Source organism: Thermobia domestica, chromosome 12 (assembly GCF_964235325.1).
Source record: "Thermobia domestica chromosome 12, izTheDome1.hap1.1, whole genome shotgun sequence".
In the NCBI taxonomy this organism is placed as follows: domain Eukaryota; kingdom Metazoa; phylum Arthropoda; class Insecta; order Zygentoma; family Lepismatidae; genus Thermobia; species Thermobia domestica.
The window spans coordinates 221036965-221060758 of NC_137465.1; the positions used below are offsets into that span (position 1 = coordinate 221036965).

Below are 23794 nucleotides of genomic sequence, written 5' to 3' on the forward strand. Positions count from 1 at the left end.
TGAGCTTTCGACTCTGCCCTGGACTCTGTCACGGAAGATAGAAACAGGAAGAAGAGAAATAAAAACATTAAGGAATAAAATAGAACCGACTTTCCAAGGGAAAAGCTGTGCTGAAAAACACTTTGGCAAGTAAAATAACTGAACATCAAAAATAATACTAATAATAATAATGATGATGATGATGATGTAAGCTGCGAAATAGCCAAGTCGAATTGTGCACTCTTTTTTTCTTTGGTGAAAGATTACTAGCTCGTCCTATTATTTTCGTTGTTATGCCAATGTCGTGAGAATTTCGCAATTAAAAAGAACATTATCCAAATTTAAGAGCTATTACACGAACCCCAGTGAAGAATCGGGTATATACGAAATAAAATGCGGTTGCCATGGAAGTAACATAAGCAAAAGCAAAAGAAATCTAAAGGTCCGTGTCAAGGAAAATATTAGGGACTCAAAAGCGGAAACCTCTGTGTCAAGTCTGTCGACACATCTCAAAGAAACATAACACAAGCTAGAAGATTCAAAAATTTTCTTGGGGACCAGAAATGAGGTAGAGAGACTCGTATTTGAAAATTTATTTATTCATTAAAAAAAAAAGAAAAAAAAAGAACAAACAGTGCACACTATCCGGGAAAAGGGAAGAAAAAAAGAATTGGGGAAGGAAGGAAGTGGCCTGTGACTTATATGATAAGTACCGCCCTGCCATTTGCCTGGTGTGAATGAGGAAAACCCAGGAAAACCTCATTAAGATTGGTGTAAAGGGAGAATTTTTGTCGGTAGATGTCACTACAGTCTTCGTATGTCTCCTATGTATTTTTCACCTTTCAAGAAAATTCACGATTTCTCATACAAATTCCAGCCTAGAGACTTCAATTTTTTAGAAAAGGAACTTCATAACGTATCGTTAACGGCTCCGTGCCGATTTTTTATTTAGATTTTTCTTCATTGTTGAAACAGTTATACTGTTAAAGATTTGGATATCCATTTCAACAATGAAAAAAATTCGAAATAAAAAATCGGCACGGAGTGTCGTCTTCGATAGGTTATGAAGTTTCTTCTCTAAAAATTTGAAGTCTCTAGATTGAAATTTGTAAGAGAAATCGTGAATTTTCGTAAAAGGTAAAAAATACATGAGAGATACGAAGACTGTAGTGACATCTATTGGCAAAACTTGTCTTTTTAAACCAACCTTAAGAATGGCTGAACTGAAAAATTTTATTACACTTTTTCGACCGAATGTCCCCCACCAGAAATCGAACCTGGGACCGCTCGCACCGAATGTGAGAAAATGTGGGACTATTGTTAAATGCACAGTGCCCTGTATGATTCAGTAGATAAACCTTTTGCTCAATCTATATTAATAACAGCTTGAAACATAAAAATATCATTGTCCCCACTCCAAGCTGTTGCTAAATTGCAGATTTAATCCACTACGAAACATTATACACATATAATTACGCTTTGGAGCAACGTACAGCCAGACAGCAAATGACACAATTCTTACAGCTGCTATGTTAGAATGGCAGAAAACAAGGACGGCCAATGTCTTTGCTCTACCCAGAAATATTCGCTTGGATATGTTTCATATTATTAAGTTGTACTGCCATATGTATATCATGCGAAAGAGTTTGATTACTATAGCGTGATATTTTCTCGATTATTATTGAAACCAGATGTGACAGTAATTGCATCGGATATAGCAGAGATATTAGAGCGGAGGTGGAATATTCTTGTGACGCTTAATTGATTGCAGAAAATCACTTCTCGCTATCTATTACCGTTTTTACTCTATGTATATTAAAATTGAAACCGGAAGTTGTATTGCATTTCCCTTACATGCGGTTTTAGCAGTGTTAAGGATGAAGACAAAATGTATTCTTGAAACAGTTAATCAAATCCACGAAACGGTTTCCCTCTATCTATCACAGTTTTTCCTCTATAGTGATCAACGTGAAAACCAGAAATGATATATTTTTTTTTTTTTTTTTACCATTTTCAGTGAATGAATCATCTTCATCAACGAAATCGATTCCTAATTTCTGATTCTCTATACCTTGCCCAAAATTGATGTTGATCCATCAAGTAGTTTTTCAGATTCTTTTGTCTACACACAGACGGACACACGGACTGACAGAGTAAATATATGAAAGTGTTTTGGTTGGCAAACCAAACTCCTTAAGAGTGACTGACATCTGAATAATCATAGAGAAAAAAAAAAAGAAACTAAAGTTAGCTTGCGAATCTTGAACGAAAGTGAATTTTATTTTCATTTATTTATTTATTTTTTCAAGACAAAGCTAAAGGATTATCTCAGCTGAGTTTTTTAACGGAGTTAATACGTTAACTTGTAACTGGTAAAGCCGATTTATGTTTGTTCATTAGGGAACACGATAACTCTTGAACAAACGCAAATTGTTTTAATTCTCACAATATTGCGAGCGGTGATTATATTCAATGAGGAAAAGTAAAAAGGCTAATACTCTCCGCAGAATATTCTTCTACATGCAATAGGTAGCGCTTTGGGAAGATGCGACTTCCTTCTTCAGCCTGTGGTAGACTTCAAAAAGGATAAAAAGCATGAAGGAAGGTTAAAATATGGTTAAACGGTTAGGATATGTAAAAAACAAAACTTCTGTCAAACATTAAAACACACGGGAATAGAAACTCACTAACATTGTACACTGCTGTTCACTGTTTTCTGTTTTTGCGTCCCAAATGGTAAAAGTATGTAGTTACAAGATTACTCCAAATGATATTTATTTCTCTTCTATCCAAGTTAAGTGAGGGCCTTTCTTTGTGAATATATGATTCTTTAATTTTTCGTTCCGTTGCTGTTTTTGCTTTTTCAATTAAACATGATTTCACTATATGATGGTTATAATCTCTAAGATGCATTGAGAGACCGGATAACTGTTGCGGATTCCGAGATTTCGAGGTACGAACACGATCAGTTATTCTAGTACAAATGTTCCTTTTTGTTTGACCTATATACACTTTATCACACTGACATTTCACCCGATAGACGCCACTGCTTTGTAAAGGGTCAGTGAAAAATGCTTTAAAATTGTTATGTCGTTATTGGTTGTGAGTTATATAAAAGTTTTAAGTTTAGTTAATTTTATATACTTACTGCGTTTCTTTCATAATTTCCATTAGTTGCTTACTGAAACCACAGCGAGGTCCTTCTCTATTTCCTTTCATGAAAATCATCAACGGATGCCGATTAATTAGAGATTTTAACCTGCAAATAAACACTTGTGTAAATTTCTCAATATTGATTACTATTAAAAAATTCTGTTAGAAAACAGGGGTTAGGTATAGAGAATTCTTAACAAACTACTAGGCCGTTATCGGTTTTGCAGATTTAAGCATGCTAAGATACGAAACTACACTAGTGAAGCAAATTATAATTATCAATTAGTTAGCTTAAGTAATCTATCATTTTTGCACCAAATATAGTAGAAGTTCGGTGTGAAAATTCACGTAATTTACGATGACGAGCAAAGAACAAAAGGATACATCAAAATAGGAAAATGTTTTAATTGAAATATATACTTGCAGCAAGAACTCTTCGGACCTCATAGCAAAAGCACATTAAATACATAATATTTATGTGAAAAGCTATTATTAATTAACAGAAAATGCAAACATTGGTACGGATCCATGTTGCCTTTACTTTTGATAACCATTTGAATGCGCTTGGGCATGGAATTAGTAAAACTTCGGAAATAATTTAAGGCCATTTCAATACACTACATTTTCTTCAATTGTTCGGAGGGTCTGTAGGTTCTGAAGCTTCTTCTGTCCCAAGAATATCTTTGTATGATACAAACAATCTACATGACGGAATTAGATCGGGACTATTCCCAGGCCATTCTAACATCTTGATATGTTGCTCCTCAAGAAAATTCGCTACCTTTTTAGTTTTGTTGCAAGGAGCGTTATCATGCATGAAAAAATCACAGTCGTTGATATGGAGTATCTCCACTAAATTGTCCCGAAGAATGTTTATATACCGATCTGCGTTCATCGTCACATTTTTGTAGTAAGAAATATAAACCTCCTCTACCCTTTTCACCTGAAAAACATCCCCAAACCATTACAGACTGGGAGTGCCTAATAGACGGAACCGTACATTTTGGGTCGTATCGACCTGAAGATGATGGACATCGAACATTAACAGGTCCCATTCGGAACTTGGAATGTGCTTTCTTCGGAAAACATGACTTAACTCTATCGTGTTGGTGTCCAGTGTGCATATTTCTTTGCAGAACAAGACGTTGTTTCTTCATGCGGTCGGTGAGTAGAGGATTCTTAATAGCAGTACGACATGGAAAATGCAGGTGCTTTTGCAAACGGTGCTGAATTATACGAACACTAAAGTTTTCTAACAGAGTCGAGTGCATTTCTTTAAGTTCGGCTACTCCCAGTCGAGGGTTCTTTATTTCTTTCATTACGAGAGTGTTTGTAGATTTAGTGGTTTTTCTTCGCCTCCCACTAAAGAATTTGTTCTTTGGAACCACAGTCGGAGGCAGTCCTTTGGCGGATGCCAGAACTTTCATTATGGTTAATTTTGCATGACGTGTACGTTTGCATATCGTCTTTATGGGGATGGTTTTACTTCGCCATGCAATTATGCTGGCTTTTTCCGCAATGCTACAGTACTTTCCAGCCATATCACCAATGCTCAACACAAATACAGTACTAAATTATCGAACACAAAGTGCACCATACAAAAACAAATCAATTTATAACAACACACTATAGCAGAAAGTCACCCTTCATGTGTTAACCATCAATATAAAATGAAATGAACTCGCTTATCAGCAGTAATACGCTGCTGTCAGATACATTCATGCAGCTACAATCTATGTTCGAAACAAAACAACACTAGATACAAGAATACAAAGTGAAAGATCTCCTACCACGATAGCTTTCATATGAGGTCCGAAGTTTTCGCAGCGGGTATATATACACATATACAATGATTAGCCACCTACCTAATTATAGGGTGTCCGAAAAGTCCCTATACCTTAGGGTTAAGTATCACAGAAAACAATATTAATGTAATTTCAGTTGTGGTATTGGTAACACTGCTTTCATGGGCATAGACAACATTGTCTGGCATCCTTGGGTTCAACGTCACGTGAAGTATATATTTCAGTTTGAAGTTGTGGCTGATGTGAATGGTTGCCTTTACACAGTTGAGGAAAGGTTAACGAGTGACAAGTGTGTGGGTTCATGAAGAAGAAGACGAAAAAGGAGGAGGAGGAGGAGGAGGAGGAGGAGGAGAAAGCACCCTGACAAAAAAAAAAATAAAGAAAAAAATAAAAATAAAAAAATAAAACCAAATCTGCTTGCTTGGGAGAAGTGTATTTTTACTTCAAAATGTGTCAAATACCGGTCGCATAGTGGACGTAGAATATGTCTCAGGAAACACGTGCTGCCAATGCTCGGTCATCTTCTATGTTTTCAACTAAACTATTTTGACAGGAGCAGCTGAAATTAATACTGTCTTCACTAATGCAAGACTACATTTAAAAGAACTGCATATGAAAACATTTATATCGCTGCTTGTGAACAAGTTATCTAACAACGAAATGGAGCAGCGTGTTGCAATCTGCCGTGCTTTATTGACACAAATTCCCAAATGCTGTCTCTCTCACAAGCGTAATTTTGAGATGAATATGTGGTACATCACAGTTCATATAGGAGGAATATACTCTTACCTATGGGCCGCGGTGGTTCAGTGGTATAGCGTCCACCTCTGGTGCATGGGGTTCTTGATTCGATTCCAACTCGCGCCAAGTGAGCTTTGTAGTGGACAAATACCGTTTGCGTGGGTTTACTCGGGGTTCCCCCGTTTCCTCCCACTTTCCTCATTCCATTATTTTATTCATTTCTCATCATCAACGTCTCCTTTAGCCTAGCCGGCATATTCATGGGACGTAAAATTTAAATATTTCATTTTCTTACTCAAACCGAGGTGAACGGAGACTTCTCGGATACCCTGTATAATCAACAATATAAATCTGTAAGTTCGGAAAAGTATTCTTTGGATTTGCTGTTTTCTTCTTGTTTTATTTTATTTTATTTTATTTTATTTTTTGTGTGCGTGTGTGTGTTCTGTTATGTTCGTATGTTCTACGGTGAAAATTATGTTCTACCAGCTTGTCAACAAACTCCACTTACTTATTTGTTTATTTATTTTAGATCGAATAACAAGTGATTTGTACCCTGTTTTGTTTTTTAATTGTGGAAAATAATTTTGAAAAAAAAGTTTCAGATATTTTGACAGAAGTACAATCGAAATGCTTTTCTAGTCGTGTGTACATTTACTCATTCATCGTAGTTCCTAAAAGATGAAAAATCAATAATGTTGTGTGTCAATGGTACTATTCCTGAACCTGTCAATTCATATCTTAGTTTATACGAGATAAACAAAAGAATATTTTAACGCAGAAGAAGGATACGAATATATATATTTTAGGCGAATTAAGATAATTTTCCTAATTGAATCTTTCATCTTAAATTTTATTTATTCACTTATTTTTTTAGCCATCCATGTCAGGATTTGAGAAAATTTGATACGGAAGTATACTAGATCATCAGCAATAAAACAAGGAGAAATTGTGATAATGTATTAAATCCTCTTCAGTATGATAACAAGAACAGGGGAGGCTCATGAGGAAAATCTCACCAATAATAAAAATTGAAGTTCTCGCTCTACACTAAAAGTAGAAAAAAAATTAATGTAGTAATTGCTGTATATGACAACTAACACATTAGATAGTTTTTTCTCTTTAGTTCCAAGCGATAAGACTTTAACTTTTACCAATGGACTTCCATTCCGAGCTGCCTCTTAATATAAAATTAATAGTGTAAAGTGTACTATTTAAATTTCTACCACAGTACGAAAAATTGTACGATTTCCGATTAATTTACTTTGTTTTATTCACTTACTTTAAACGAACTTAAAAAGTTCGTTACTGAATTCTCTCTGACCGTGTGTGTGTGTGTGTGTGTTACTTCCGAATTTTTTCAATTTTGAGCCCTCCATTTGATAGATCATCAAAAATTATCTGAGAAAGTGATGGAATTTTTCGCGTCACTCTTACCGTTCCCGAGACATTGGACACAAAAGTTCCGATTTCGGGAGATTTAAGGAGCTATACGGGAACCGTAAGTCATAGAGAGATCATATTGATGTTGATCAATACCTAAGAGGATGGAGAAGATTTTGGTACCAAATTGTGGCCAGTCGCCACCGTTTAACAGGTATTGGCCTTATATATATATATATATATATATTATATAAAATATCGGGAAATTTAAGGAGCCATATCGCGGAAACCGTAAACCATAGAGAAAGAATATTTTGCGAATTTTTCAATTTTGATCTCCCAGTTTGAGCATGTGTCTTCATAAAACAACGTATCGTTCAACGTTTTGTCGGAACTGTTAAAAAAAAAAAAAAAAAAACACGCGGAAAAAATTTAGTACTAAAGGAAATTATAAGTGAATAGATATATTACAAGAATTGTTTAATAAATATAATAATAAAGTACATAAGAACAATTGGTATAAAGACTGTAGAAATTAATAAGAAAAAATAATTCTTTTTAAGTTCGTTCTGACAATGCCCTTAGAGCGTTCTCAATTGATTGTTTTTAATTCTTATCTAACCGATATTATGAAGATGAAATTTATAAAAAATTCGGTGTGAAGCAACACTTAGGTATGTATTACAGACATTGTACTCTTAGCAAAATGTGGATCTTGTCAACAGGCATTTTCTAAAAATGTTCGCACAAGTCATAATAAAACGACAGGAAAGTCCTGGAAAGAGTGGGGAAGGTCTAACACTATTTGAGAAAAAGAAAGTGTGGATGTTTGCAAAGAACACAGAACGCGTGTTTGAGATCACTATCTATTATGTATTAATAGTGTTTAATCTCTTTCCATCAGCTGTTGAACTACAAGTCAAAATCAGTCATAACATTTACAGAAACAAGTAAGGAAAAATAAAACTTACCTATCCTCCAGTTTTTGTTTCTTTGGTAACAATGCAGCTAATTCTCCAGTTTGGGCTAATTCTTTCATAATATCTAAACCACCAATTAAATCTCCATTGATATACAACTGAAATCACAAAAAGGGCAGTTAGTCACGCAAGCACAATTAGCATTAATGTACAAACAATTACATTTTAGTACTCAAAAATATAAGATCACCCTTATAAAAACATGGTGCTCGACGATTACAGTTACATTTGTTGTTTTACTGCGAAATATAATTGCATATTCTGAAAGAACAAGTCAGTTTTGATAAGAAAACATTGTTTCGAATTGGTTTTGGTGGCTTCTCGACTTTAGGCGGGGCTCCTTACTTCTGGATAATTTACCGAAAATTTACAAAGTCATACCTTATGAGCCGAAATCAAAGATTAGTATCAAATAAAAATACGCAATACTTAAACAAGAAGATGTGACAAAACAGAAAAATCATTATCTGGTAAGAATCTGTGTGTGTGTAAGTGATTCCAATATAATCGATTTTAAGCTTCAAAATCTGGGGTTAAGTTTAGAGATGCTCCTCCCTTTTTTTTTATAAAAATAGGAAAATTTACAGGATAAATGAGGTAAGAAATGATTTGGAGTTCTTATGTGATGTTTAGGTGTGTAAGTTTGGCAGTGAAGGTTACGTTTAATACGACAAAACATATGTAGCACTGGGTATTATTTGCAAGACGCGGAAGGTTTCGATCATTCAGCAGCATGGTAGTCGTATAGGATGGCGAATCAGTGTGTTGAATGCGATATTTCCGCACTGAATTTTACAGAATTATATAAGAATAATGAGAAGAATCTATTAAAATTTTAAGAGAATCACAGATTACTGAATTTAAGTGATAATTGAAGCTTCTATGAGAACCAGGTCTAGTCACTGTTCTAGTCTAACTAATGTCCTACCGGGTAACCTAACCTAACAATTTTTAGTGTTTTAACTGCTTTTTTGTAAGTTTTAAATTGGAGAAGCACTTCTAAACCAGCTAAAATTTGTCACAAAAATCTGATTTTTCATTCACGGGTTTTTACAAGTAGCCGACGAAACTGCCATCTGTCGTAATATTTCAAAAGCTTGATGACCCTGCCACTTGTTATCGATACCACTTGTGTTTACATATGAGACAACTGTGTTTGGTCAGAGACATAGTCAGTGATTCTCTAAATTGGGAAAGGTAGCGTTTCAATTAATATTAAGTAGCAGATTATTGGTTTACGAAAAGGTAGCAAAAGTGATATAGAGAGATAGCTAACATCTTCAACATTAGTAAAACGTGTGTTCATCAAACCATTAAGCGATATGAACAAAGGATACAAGTGTCTTTGCCATTTCCCTGTGTAAAATGGCAAAGTTATGCTGTATCTGGGAATTTGTTCAATAAATAAATAACGGTAGCGGAATAAAACATGTTTTTGACAATCGTGTTGCTCGCTGATTAGTGATTCTCCCAAAACTGAACAGAAGAGTTAGAGCAAAAGAGAACTACGAGATCTTTTGTGTAAAAAAGTGTCTACAGCAACAGTAGAACGAAGACTCGTCGAAGTGGGCAGGAGATCGAGCGTTTCTGCTCAAAAGCCACTTCTGATTGCTGGCAACCGAAGGCAGCAATACCAATAGGCGAAAGACACAAGAAGAAATGTGGGAAATCGTTGTTTTTTTTTTTTTTTTTTTTTTTTTCAGATGAGACAAGCTTTCAGGTATTCTCGAATCGACCAGTAATGGTGCGCAGTAAGTCAGAAGAAAAAGTTAAACCTGAATGCACGGCGCTGAAAGTGCAAAAGGAACGTGGATCTCAATGATTTGGGATTGTATGACAACCAAACGGCCCAGCGAGATGGCCCTGGTGGATAGTTCTGTAAATACAGATAGATACTTAAATATGATGGAGGAATATGTAATTCCGTCAAAGACGAAATTGCTGAGAAGGAAGACTTGGATGTTGTTCATAATAAGAAATATCCTCGAATTCAAGGCGAAATGATATGTAACATATCTTCAACGGACATTATCTGTAATTATACTACATACAAACTTTCATGTGCCACTTTTGAAATTTGAACCCATTACAATGGTTCGAATTCCACCTCAAACTATAAGTACAAGTCTCAAATAGCCTCGGTACCGAAAAGTGACGCTAAACTACAATCAATCAAATATATGTGAACCAATTCGTAAGGCTCTTATATTACCGCTAAATGTAATTTAAAGCTTTGTCTATTAACTTGTCGAGATACCATTAATACCATTCCTTCTTGCAGAATCTGAAGAGAAAATGTGAATGTAAAATAAAACCAAGGATAGGAATGGCGAAAGAGGCCTTTAGGAGGAAGAACATATTTTGTCGGACGTTGAAAAAAACTCATAAAATGCTTCGTGTGCAGTATAGTACAATATGGGTCAGAAACATGGACTTATGCTAAAATGATGAAAAACAACCCGGTTTTGGAAATGTGGGTGTGGAGAATGGAGAGCATTAGCTGGGTCAAGTAGAAAATGAATGAGCGGGTCTTACAAATGATGGGGGAAAGAAAGAACAATTTTAAATATTATTAAGAAGCGGAAGAGAAACTGGTCGGGACATGGGCTAAGAAGGAACTGTATCATGAGGGACGTGCTAGAGGGTATGGTGACAGGAAAGAGAAAGAGGGGGCGAAGGAGACTACAATTAATGGACGATATCAAAACAGAAAAATCGTACAGGAAAACAAAGAGGTCAGCGGAATATTGTGGAGCTACTACTCTATAACAATACTATTTCAGGGTATAAATAAAAAAATTTAAAAAAAAAATTAGGTTGTATTAGCTTTAAGATATCCTAACTATCTCTAACCTATGAAACATGTCATACATTTACATTTATCAGAAATGAATTATGATTTACTATGACTAATCTAACCTAACAAATTTATATGCGCAACGGAAGATATCAAAAGATTTCAAGTCCTTGTTTCAGCAGCTAACCAAGAGTGAAAGAAAATTTAACGCTGTTACTGAACTGCAATGTCAGTTATGTAAAAAAAAAAAAAAATATGGGTAGTTAGAATTGTATGAACTTAAATCTATAAACAGTATTCGAAATCATAAAGCCGGATTATCGTGACTATTTATTCATGCCCATCATTAAATAGTTACACAAGAATAAACATTAGAAAAAGGAAAGAAAAAAAAAATGTTGTTGAATATTTGCCTACATCGCAGTATGTCAAATACATTTACGTAATTCTGTTGTTACATTAGTCTAGTACAAAACATTGTCTAAATTCTCAAAAAAGTTCAACACTCTTCATTAATGCACATTAAATCATAATCATAGTCACTCAAAAGAAAAGAAGAAAGAAAAAAAAATATTTATTAATGATCCATCCCCCCTACTTATTTATAAAGGCATTATTACATGGACGTTCATTACTTATAACCCCTGTCATTCACCAAATAAAGCAACAAACATAAGCCCGTAATACTGCTACTATATTTTCATTTCAACTTAAAGGTGAGTAAGTAGCATATATTACTTTACTTTGGTTTATGTATCAGTTACATAATACATCTACTATGACAAGCACTACTGTTAATGAAAAATGGAATATTTACAAATGGTCAATGAAAAAAAAAATCTACATCTATACGACAGGGTCCACATATCATCAAAAATACTAGAACGCCATTATCAAAACTGTTATCATTTTAAATTCACAATTCGTTTTTGAAAGTGATGGATACACACGACAAATTACATTTTCTCAAGAGTGGCAAGTTGAGTGACATTTAATTAATCTATATCCACTTACGACAAGGCAAATATGCATTTAATACGTAGTCACGAATAGATAATTTTATACCGAACTAATGGCACGTTCAAAGTAAAGTTGTACGTAACCTACAACAAACAGACAAAATATATTATGGGACAAAATTTAGAGGCACGTTCAAAGTAAAATTCCACCTAACCTACGACAAAATAGACATACATGATTCAGAGGCACGTTTAAAGTGAAATTTTACCTGACCTACAACAAAATAGACACAATATATTTGACCTACAGCAAAATAGACACAATATATTATAAGACATGGTTCAGAGACACGTTTAAAGAAAAATCCTACCTAACCTACAATAAAACAGACAAAGTATATTATGGGACAAGATTCAAATTCAAAGGCACGTTCAAAATAAAATTCTACCCGGTCAGGCTAATCGACGACATAATAGACACACACTTTCTCAAGGCGATTTTTAAATGGACGTATTAAAAGCAACAAATTTAATAATTCGATCACATTTCAATTTTATCACATACTAGCAGCGTTCACCCCGCTTCGCTGCGGTCACCCCGGAACGCAATAAACGTTGTTACTTAGATAATTTTTACTTTTTCGCTTTCAAAGCGCCTGCCATTTATGTTAACCCGCCGAGTCACATGGTCATGCGGGTTGCATATAAATACGTTTATTTTTACCTATGATGAACTAATAACAAAGGATTTGTACGTATGGACACTTGAATGGTCAATTATCTCAAGACACTGGTAATTAAAAATTAAAGTGATATGATAAAAACCATCTAGGGTCCAAATCCTAATAACCCCCCAAAAATGAAAGAAATTGGTTCAGCCGTATTAGCGTGATGAGTTCACAAAGGATTTGTGCGTTCTCTTTTATATATATAGATACTTATGACATATATTTATGAGTGGGCAAAATATGGTGAGTTACGAAGACGCGTAACGCACTCGTACTTAGTTGCACATATTAGCCATGAAGACTTCCATTCTGTATATTACCATACTGTCCAGAATTGAAAAAGGAAAATTGATATTACCAGTTCACTAGAAGTTTCCACAGACCGGCCCCCTCGATCCTAAATTATGCAGGTTCAATCTTGGGATATGCAGGATAGGCTATGTTTCGTCCAACCTGCTTATTTAAACACCGAACTCCTTTTCCTCAGGCCACCAGCTCAACGTTCCACGATGTATAGAATGCCAGTCCCGTAGTCTGAAGCAATGGATTTCGACGACTACACCTCCCGCCTCATTACTTTATAATAACAGTAATGGTGGAGGTGATGTTCGGTGGCCTTTTTCCAAAAGAAGGTTATTTATCAATTTTTAGTCAGGCTCCTATCATCTTGCCAAAACAATTAGCTAGGTTAGATCTAAAAAACAATTTCAACAAGGTTATAATGCCAAATAAGTGTTTCGTCACAAAATTTCTAAAGGTTTGGGAGCGCTGACCCGGTCACCGTCTATCCAATCTAGTATGTAAGAATGTACTGCGCCTTCACTCTCTCGAAACCAGGCCTCGATAAACGCGTTTTCAATATCATATACTCGACTACGAACTAAAACAATTTTATATCCATTATATCGCAATACAAGAACCTAGCCGCATAAACAGTAGTTACATATATTAAATTTAAAACTTTAATTACTAAAAATAACATATAATATAAAACTTAGAACTCACTTATTCACTCCGGGTCCGTATTTATTGGTTACCAACGTGACAAGACGTTTTCTCAATTCCGTGGTCGCCATCTTTTCGAAACTAGCATTACGTCTGCATCAAATAGCGATTCAAACGCCCTCTTGCGGTAGTAGCAAAAACTACCGCTATACTACTAACAAAAGAATGTGGTTTCCGGATTAAGTTTATATATCAGGTAATATAAATTTTAAATCAGGTTTAATTATATATATTAAGCTCGGTTTTTAAGAATCTCGCATATAATAGGAATAAAACTCTTGCTGTAACTTGAAACAAATCTATAATAACTAGTTTTAAAGAATCGTTCGCATTTTCGGATTAAGATTTTTGGTGTGTGTTTCGTATTTCATATCATAAATTAGGCTGAGTCGATTTATTGCATCTGTGCCATTATTAGTAACAAAGAGAACGAATTAGCATTACTGAAGAATATAACAAGCAACATAACACGAATAACAAAACAATATGATTGGTACAGTAGCACCATACGGGGGCCAACCTTAACATAAATGTAAACAACCAGTAAAACGGGTTGTTACAACTCTTTATAAATAGGAGTTTTAGGCCGCGTCCAAAAGATACATATGCGCATTCGAAGTACACTTATTTCCGAAACGAATGTCACCTAGTGTGCGTCCAAAGGTCCAAGTTCACAAGTCTGCGAGTGCATAGTTTCGCATTGTGCGAGGATGTACACTACATTAGTATACTTGTGTGCTTAACACAGCAGTTTCTCGTAAAATGACCTAATAAAATTTTACAAGGCATACTTTTAATATTTTTGTTGAGGCGAATATTTTTATGAGCTGATCTAATAATAATTTACTTGAAAAATATACTAATTAATAATTTTACAAGTGGAATATAAAAATGTTACACAAATAACAAACGTATTTATGTTATGTTCTCTGAGTATGCGCAATGGAATGTAAAATAGTGTAGGGAAACCAACCAAATAATTCTTTTAATAATGCTATAAATACATTTGTGCTTAAATATTACATGCCTTATGTAACTTAACTGTAATAATTAGACTATCAGTAATGTAGCTATCTGCACGTAAATTACAAACTTTAATTGTATATGAATTGAAATGTTAAGCTTTAGCACAGAATAATGAATACCTAGATTATTCATTACTCTATGGCTACAGCTACAGCTGCAACGTTAATTTTCTAGTTTTGATTCTACAGGGATTCCTTTCAAATCTACCACATTCCCTTGCATTTGGTCTGAGTGAGAGACAGTAATATGTCAATTATAGTAAATTTTTGACAGCTGACCAAAAGTGAAATACAGGTCAAAAATTTCTTTCTACACTTTATCAAAGATTTTATAAATTTATCTTAACTCACATAATCCCATTACTATACACAGTATCAAACGATTATGAACAAATAACTCCTTCCATATAGTTGAACAATGAGATCCATTATATAACATACATGCTGTATTTTTTCATAAAACCATCTCTTTAATTTTAATAAAATTGTTATTATCACAACTACAGTGTCATTATTGTGCAATCTACCTTTTTTTTTTTTTTTTTTTTTTTTTTTTTTTTTTTTTTTTTTTTTTTTTAAATTGTTATACTTGGACAAGGGGATTTGTTTCATAACTGAGCAACCACTTTCGCTTTGGGAAGCACGCGGGAGAGACAGCGAGTGTATATAAAGAGAGATGTAGGGCGCCGAAAGCGTAGTGAAGTGCACGCAAGTATTGGAGTGTATACAATGCAAAGGACTCCATTTAAGCGGGCTTATAGGATACTAATCTTACATTTTTTGTTATTTTTACCATATCACTTTAATTAGGGTTATCCACCTTGAGTATATGTGATCCTTATAAACTGGTATTTTATAGTAACATAATAGCATTATTCCAGTAAATTTTGGTCCTCATGTTGTTCAACCGCACTTCTTTCCTTGGTAGTATTAACTTTTACTGTAGATTAAGAATATGGAGACACCATTTTGAACATTTACAGGTAACATCTATAGATACACAAAGAAAGAGTAACACCTAAGGAACTTAATTATTAGCACAATATGGTAGAAATAGTCCAATCAATATGCCTGTAACAGAAGGAATACAGTAGAACTACCACAAGTACAATGTCACTGTTGTGTAATCTATCATATAGCAGGAAGCATATTTTATAAACAATAAGATCTCTCTCTCTCTCAAAGTCCTTTTGAGCCAGACCGGTGTAAACAGCACTCCCCTCAGTACCTACTGTGTCCTAACGCTCTAGCAAGTTGCCTGCTTTCGCCTGCAATGAAATTCCTAAGCTACTCTGCAAGTGTCATCAGGGCCCTAACCACCAGTGCTGCTCTCCTCCCGGTGCATTAATAACTATTCCCTCGCGCAAGCATGTCTAATAAAATAGAACATCGCCAATAGTTTAGTGTTTTTTATGCTTTTACGAGTTTATCGTGCATTGCCTTTACACTCCACTCTTATTAATCTGCGCGTGAGAGATCCGAAATGACAGATATTTGTAGGTACGACAAAGCTGAAGTTGTTGGCATACATGAAAGAAACTCTTAAGTATTTCATGGTTGATTCATATTGTCAATCTGTACGATACATTTACCTTTAATATAACTGGAAAGTTATTCATCTAAAAAAAAAGTACTAAATAAAAAAAGCATTAGTTTATTTTTTCTAGCAAGCGAAATTCTCCCTTCTTTTCTTATCAGTGTTTCATGTTCCACCACAATGAGCAGCTCGAACGAAGTGCGGATCAAAACTAATTTAACTAAGTGTACACTATTCAGTGTGCATTCCATTTGTAGACATCGAGTGTGCATGCTCGAAGTGTGCACTTTGCATTTTTGGACATGGCCTTAGTTCAAGTCATTAGCGTTCGCCTTACCTGTGGATATGTTGGCCAATCTGAATACTCTTTCAAGCCCTGACGAACAGTGTCATCATTCAAAATATCAAACGTAGAATAATCTGCTCCTAAATCATTTAATAAAGCAATTGCTTGCTTGCTAAAGCCTATAGAAAAGAAAGAAGAAAAACATAATATGAGATATTTATAATATTATAATTACGCATCATTGAAATATTTTGTGAAACAGAGAAGATTGTCAAAATCAAACACGAAAGTTCTAATTTAATCTCCAAAAACCCTTTTATTTAACGAGTTACAAAATGCAAACATAGCTCTAACTCTGTATCTATTCCTAGGGTTATATAAAGTTTCCACGGTTTTTTGGAACATTTTTGAATAAAAAAAAAATCTTTATTGAAAATCAATTTTAATCAAGTACACATTGATCATTATTATCTATGACCTTTTGTCATTTTTCGGGTACCTTCATAATTCTATTGGTGTAGAACTTCTGTGGTTTATTGTCGAAAAACTTGGCCAAGTGATTTTTCAGCGGCGTTTCGGTCGGCCAAATTTTTATCAACAACAGAGTTTTGCAGAGACCGAAACAAATGGTTGTCAGACGGTGCAAGGTCTGGGCTATACGGTCGATGCATCAAAACTTCCCAACTAAGTTCCGTCAATTTGTTCCGAATTATCAAAGATGTGTGTGGCTGCGCATTGTCATGATGGAACATAACTCCCTTTCTGATAGCCAATTCTGGTCGCTTTTTCTGGATTGCTTCGTTCAAACGGTCGAGTTGTGCACAGTACAGGAACGAATTGATAGTTTCGTCAGGTTGCAGCATCTCATAATGGGCAATTCTCTTTCTATCCCACCAAGCACACAACATAACCTTGTTTGCCGATAATCCAGCTGAGTTGTGTTCAATCATCACAATGCACGGCCACACACATCTTTGATGACTCGGAACAAATTGACAGAACTTGGCTGGGAAGTTTGATGCATTCACCGTCAAGCCCGGACCTTGCATCGTCTGACTACCATTTGTTTCGGTCTCTGCAAAACTCTCTTGATGGTAAAAAAATTGCTCGACCGAAGCGCCGCTGAAAATCACTTGATCAAGTTTCTCGAGGACAAACTACAGAAGTTCTACACCAATGGAATTATGAAGGTACCCGAAAAATGGCAAAAGGTCATAGGTCATAATGATCAATGTGTACTTGATTAAAACTGATTTTCAATAAAGAAATTTTTTATTCAAAAATGTTCCAAGAAACCGCGGAGACTTTTTATATGACCCTATATTTATAGTTCCCTTTAGTTCGTTTGTTTGTTGGTCTACGACATAATAGATTCCAGCAGTTTTATTAGAAGAGTGATGTTGTGAAATGTACACGGTCTGGCAGAAAAACCTAACGGTTTTCAAACTGAAATTGTAAATAGACTGATTATTTCACAAATGATATTTTATTTCTGCAATGAACTAAACTCAAAATGTGTTGCTTATATCAATTAGATATGAAGCATACAGCTCCAGTTTTTAAAATTTACATTTTTCAAATGATTTCCCCCATTGTTGAACAGTACACGAGATATATTTAGGTACGGCGCGATATGTTTCCCAAAACTTCCTAACCGACAACAGTATGGTATTGCGACTTGAACATCCGATGAAAGCTTAACTACCAGTGAAATGAACAATGAGTAACAATTACTGACTTTTTTAAACCTTCCAAGGTGAATGCTCGATGTTCTGCACACTAACGCTCCATGGCGACTGAAATGATTTGAGTTGGTTACAATATCACGGTCAAAGACAACAATCACGTCTGTGCAAACTCGATTAAAAAAAAAAAAGTTTTCCGTCCCAGGATTACGTCCTTGGGCTAGGAGAGACGATCATTAAAGCAAGAGAAGAAGATGGAAGAACTGGTACAATGAAAAAATGAGAGGAAACAGGAATACTCCGAGAAAATCCCCGGGCATGATGTTGTCCACCACAAGCTTACTTCGCTAGGTATCGAACCAGGGACCCCAAGCACAGAAGGTAAGCGCTCTACCACTGAGCCACCGCACCCTTGCCTCCTACAAAAAAAAAAAAAAAAAAAAAAGCAAATTTGTTTTCAGTTACGTCACTCACGAATACGGCTGTCACATATGGAAAAATGTAATTTTGAAGAGGTAGGGTAGGGGAGGTATGTTCAACTAATTGTTCTAAGCAAAACGCTTTAAGTTACAATTCGATTCGGAAGAAAAAAAAGACAAAATACGAAATAATCGGCCTAAGCACAATTTCAATTTGAAAACCCGATACTGTAGAAGGAAGCGAAGTCTTTTATTCTTTAAGAATTTCACTTAAATCAGGGAGACAGGAGGTGAGTGTGAAATCACGTTATCTCGTCACCTTTGGACGAGAGGCCCCACAGCAGATTGAGTCACATGGTCTTATAACCGAAGGATCAAAGAATGTTCATTTAAAATTTCATCATCATAGTGCGACTAATCACCATCTGTGTAAAACTTACTACACGCTACTTATACTATGAATACATATAACTGCCGTAGAGAAAGAAAAAAACAGATCACTTATTCATTAGTGATACTCTTGAAATACTGATTTTAGGAAATTGTTTATTTAAAATATCAAATATTAAAAGTTTCTTATTACCCGATTGAATACTTTTATGTATTAGAATATTAACCAAATTATAGCTACCAGAAAAAAGTCGAAAATTTCTAGGGGTTATAAGGCAGAGTTCTGATGTACAACAAATGGATAAAATTAATCTTACCAGGGATTATACTGTGAATAAATTTAATCTCCTGTTAATTTCTCTTTTCAACGAGAGAAACTAAATTATTATTATTATTATTATTATTATTATTATTATTATTATTATTATTATTATTATTATTATTATTATTATTATAGTGAGTTCGGACACTGGACACTCTCGAAAGCGAATGTTAATTCAATGTAAGTGAAAGTAACTTGATTACAGATTTTACTGTGTCCTCTTCTTCAGTTTCCATGTAATTGTCTGAAGAATTTACATAAATAATAAATGTATTGCTGTCGGACTTCTGGTCATGCTTAAGATAGCTATTTTCTATTTTCTTTACGTAGTCAGAGGGGCTGCGGTGGCTCAGTGGTAGAGCGTTCACCTCTGGTGCTTGGGGTTCCTGGTTCGATCCCAGCTCGCATTCCCGTTTCCTTCCACTTTCTTCATTCCACCATTTCATTCATATCTCATCATCACCGTCTCCTTTGGCCTAATCGGCATAACCGTGGGACGTAAAACTTAAAGATTTCATTTCATTTTTCTTTACGTAGTTAACACTCTTCTTCCACACATTTGAATCTATCAATTCGACACACTCTCTTAACACCTTGGAAACACTTGTACTTATTGACAGTGTTTCATTTGTCTTAAGTCGGAATCCTAACGTCTGTTTTGAGCTTTGACAAAATTATTTCGATTGGATTAAGGCTGCAATGACAAAGCGGAAGTCTTGAAACCTAATGGCCATATCCGCGCGCGATATTGTCAATTATATAAGCTTTACCTATATAAGCCTTTTAAATTTTATCCAGAGAGGAACGGGCCTTAGGATATTGTTTACATGCATGTAATGAACAATGTCTTTTACGTTCATTAACATGGTCAAGGTCTTCAACTTTAGACGTGAATATGTGGCGTTGTGTAAAACAATCACACACTTTTCATTTGTTGGTAAATTAGCCGGCATGCAATATCATACAGAATTCATATCGTCGTGACTGTCAGCCATTGTACCGTGAATATTTTTTGCTGACAAAAATACAGTTTTTTACCATCCCATCATCACTGTCAGCATGCAATATTATTGCTCTTTTGCCCTAGATAGGGAGGAATTACGGTACAAAAGCACGAGCCATCAACCCAAACCTTGCTTGAACATCACGGATATTGTACCAAGTTTCATCTGAATATATTACTTTTCTACCCTAACTGTGGAATTGTTTTAACTTCCTCAGATACATGTATCGCCAAGCACAAATCCTACTTGATTCCATTATCATTTTCCTCTTATTAAGCGTCTAGTGTTTGAAAATAAATGTTTTAAAAGTCAGTACAATGTGACGCGCCCATACAGAAGTCACACATTTCAAGGAGATAAATCACAATTTTGCTTAAAGTAGGTGGCGTGCCCTTACTGTAGAATTTGTAAATTTCTCGGTAGGCTAAATCGCATGTAAAATCATCAATTTTGAGAAAGTGTCATCTTATTTCTACAATTCTTTGGTGTCATTGAGACTTCCCTATTTGCCACTTTTCTCATGGTATTCCTATGAATTCCTAGAATCTTCGCAGTTTCACTACACGGTCCTCTCCGAAGTTTGTTTTTCACTACGTAGTCATACGCACTTAAAACAAGTTTCTGGCTTTGCTTACTAAGTATTTCAGTGAATATCTTTTAGTCTTCTGATGTGGGCGATTTCCCATTTCCATATATATAAAACAACAATAATCTAATCACTAACTTAAAGGGCAGCATTTGGAACTGCAGCAACTACCGTAAGACTTCATATGGGTTTGAAATAACTGTCAATTGTTTGAAAGGACGGTCCTGGTTGGCCATTTACTTATAGAGGGTATTTTTAACAAGTTCCCTTTCCATACGATCTTACGATGACTTATTTATTACAAAAGCCACCTTACGTAGAAAGTGGGGTTTCGGTTGAAGAAACCCCACTTTCGGTTGAAGAAACGAACTATACGTGTGTCTGAGGGAGAGAGAAAATGAAGGTCTGAATCCGATTTTAAAACAGCTTTTTTTCTTTACTGTGCATACAAGTATGGAGGCACTCTTATTCTTCAATGTGGAAAATAATCCTCGTTCTTTAGACGTAAATATTGTCGTAACACATCAGTCGATGGCTTTCCCTCCTCCAAACTATCCTGCAGCAACTCGAATGTCTTTCTGCTGAAAGTTGTCAGCACAACAGCTTCACAGAGCACTTGGTTACCATCGTTGGCTACCAACTACAGCCTTGGTTAACAATAATTATAAATTACACTCACAGACAAAATAAAAGAAAAAACCAATACGAGGGAATCATTCAATTCAACTGCAGTTCGGGGTCGATGTGTAACACTATGAAGGACGTTTAAACGATTAGAGTTTCAAAAATCGGTCTCAACGCGAATGGTCACCAGAGGGAAGTAACGTCAGCAGTAACGAATTCAGCCCAAGTCGTATCAGTCAGTTGTGAAGCATGCGAGAGTCAGTCAATACAGTGCAAGAAGATCAAGAAACGCACACAATGCCTAATTGCCATATTAGACAGCATTACCAGCATTTGATAGCATTTAAAAAGCGTCGCATCGTGTGGCTGCACGAAGACTGCTGGCAGTTTCGTATGGTTGCCAAACAAACATGTGGGGCGTTTCGATGTCACTATGATCTGATGCTGGAGACAGTGGATATGTAAAGGCACCAACAGACAACGTAAAGATTCTGGTCGAACACGACAGACCACAACACGGTAGGGTTGTCGCATACATCTGCGTCTGCCATCCGAACACTAATGGATTTTCTGCAACACCCTGTGTCATTCCACACCGTGTATCGGTGACTGGCATCAGGGTACACCGTCCCCTGCGTAGGTTGTCATTAACACCAGTGCATAAACGAAAGCGAGTGGAGTGGTGTCGCACTCAGACAGCACAGAATCCTCGTGAATGGCAACGGATCATGGTTCAGTGATGAGTCAGGGTTCTGCAATACGACCAGTCAATATTCTAGAACCGCACATCGGGGTTACTTCTGATATCATGGTATAGAGAGCCATCGCGTATGTTTTTCGGTTATCTCACATATTATTTCACGGAATCTTGACGCAACAGCGGTATGTGGGGCAGATTCTGCGTCCGTATCTATTACCCCTCCTGCCACAGCACGCTGATACAATCTTTCAACAAGATAGCGCTCGCTGCATATGTGTTTGTTTATGGATTGTCTACGCCATGTTCAGGTTCTTCTCTGGCCAGCAATGTAGCCTGGTATCTTGAAACTGAGCACGTTTGGGACCAGCTCGGACGTTACCAGCTATGGACTGACCATCAGATCATAGTGACGCAACGAACAATGATTCTGACTCAATTTCAAGTCACATCAACGTATGTATCAGTTCGGGTGCTACAACTTACTGATATGCAACACATATTACGCTCGTACAGCCGAATCTCTTATTGCAATCATAAAATTAAAAAAGTTGTATAAACTTCCAAGCCCTGAACTTTTATTTCATTCCCTCCATGCCTTGCTTTTTGTTTCTTCCCTTTTGTCACTGAGTGCATATATTGAATTTTAAGTACTGAACAATAAAATATACTAAACAGTAAGTAAGTAAGTACAAAAACAGTCAAAATACTGTACCGCACTTAGGTTCCTGAGCCGAGCCTTTCATAAACAACATTACTGGCGCCGCATTTATCAATTTTTTCAGTCTTGTATTTAAATCTCCTTGAGAGCTTTCAGATGGTGGAGGGATATGTTGTCCAGAAGTAGCCTTGAAATCAAACAACAGCCATAAATATGCAAAAGTTAATTAAACAACATGCAGAACATCAACTGTCCTATCAACTAACATTACAGTTTAACAACCTTTGAGCCTAAATTAATTAGTGAATTAAATACTGTTGTTTCTCTGCCCGTCCTTAATACCTTTTCTGACTACACATATTAAGAAGTCTCATTTCCTAGATTCAAAGAATCAAGAAGTCAGCTATAGCCAATTACCTTTTAACGCTTATAAGTCCTTGACGCACGTTAATTCTGATTCGTACGTCAGAATACTCCCTTTATAATTCTGATTTTTATAGAGGAAGTTTGGCTACGGGTATATAACTTGAACTACTCACCAACTACCTCTATAAAAACTGTTGTAGAAGTACCACAGGATTCTGAAACTTGGATATTTGGATAGGGTACATACTAGTTCCTACGTTAAGTCTTGACCCGACTACGGTAAGTCCCATAGTTTTGGAGTTATATATACCTTTAAAGTTCATTTTTTCACGTTTTCGGCAGCCTGTAACTCCGAAAGGAAACATTTGTGCGGCCAGGTTTGTCTATACTTTTTGTCTTATCTTGGTGTCAGGAATCACCTCCACAAATGTTGTTGGTGTTGTTTTGAAATACCCTTATTCAATAATATATGTGCCATTATTCAGTAACAATACTATTCGTAGCCTTTAGCCTCATTCCCAACAATATATAAAGAAAATAAAGTCATTTTCAAGGATCTGATTTCTTACTCTCGTTCAAAAGTGCTATATTAATAACCAAAGATAGACGTTTATCGAAGGAGAGCCTCTCTCACCTATTTAGATCTTTGTTAAAAAGAAATA

At 35.6% G+C, this 23794-nt stretch overlaps 1 protein-coding gene across 1 annotated transcript in view; it reads right to left on the reverse strand.

Annotated features, from left to right (window-relative positions):
• Positions 1-23794, reverse strand: part of Grx3 (Glutaredoxin 3) — a 45301-nt gene that overhangs the window by 3329 nt on the left and 18178 nt on the right. The window contains exons 4-7 of the mRNA XM_081734756.1: positions 22821-22953; positions 16430-16557; positions 8033-8139; positions 3128-3238 (exon numbers count right to left, since the gene is read on the reverse strand). Coding sequence (XP_081590882.1) covers positions 3128-3238; positions 8033-8139; positions 16430-16557; positions 22821-22953 — 479 coding nt within the window. The remainder of the gene's footprint in view (positions 1-3127; positions 3239-8032; positions 8140-16429; positions 16558-22820; positions 22954-23794) is intronic.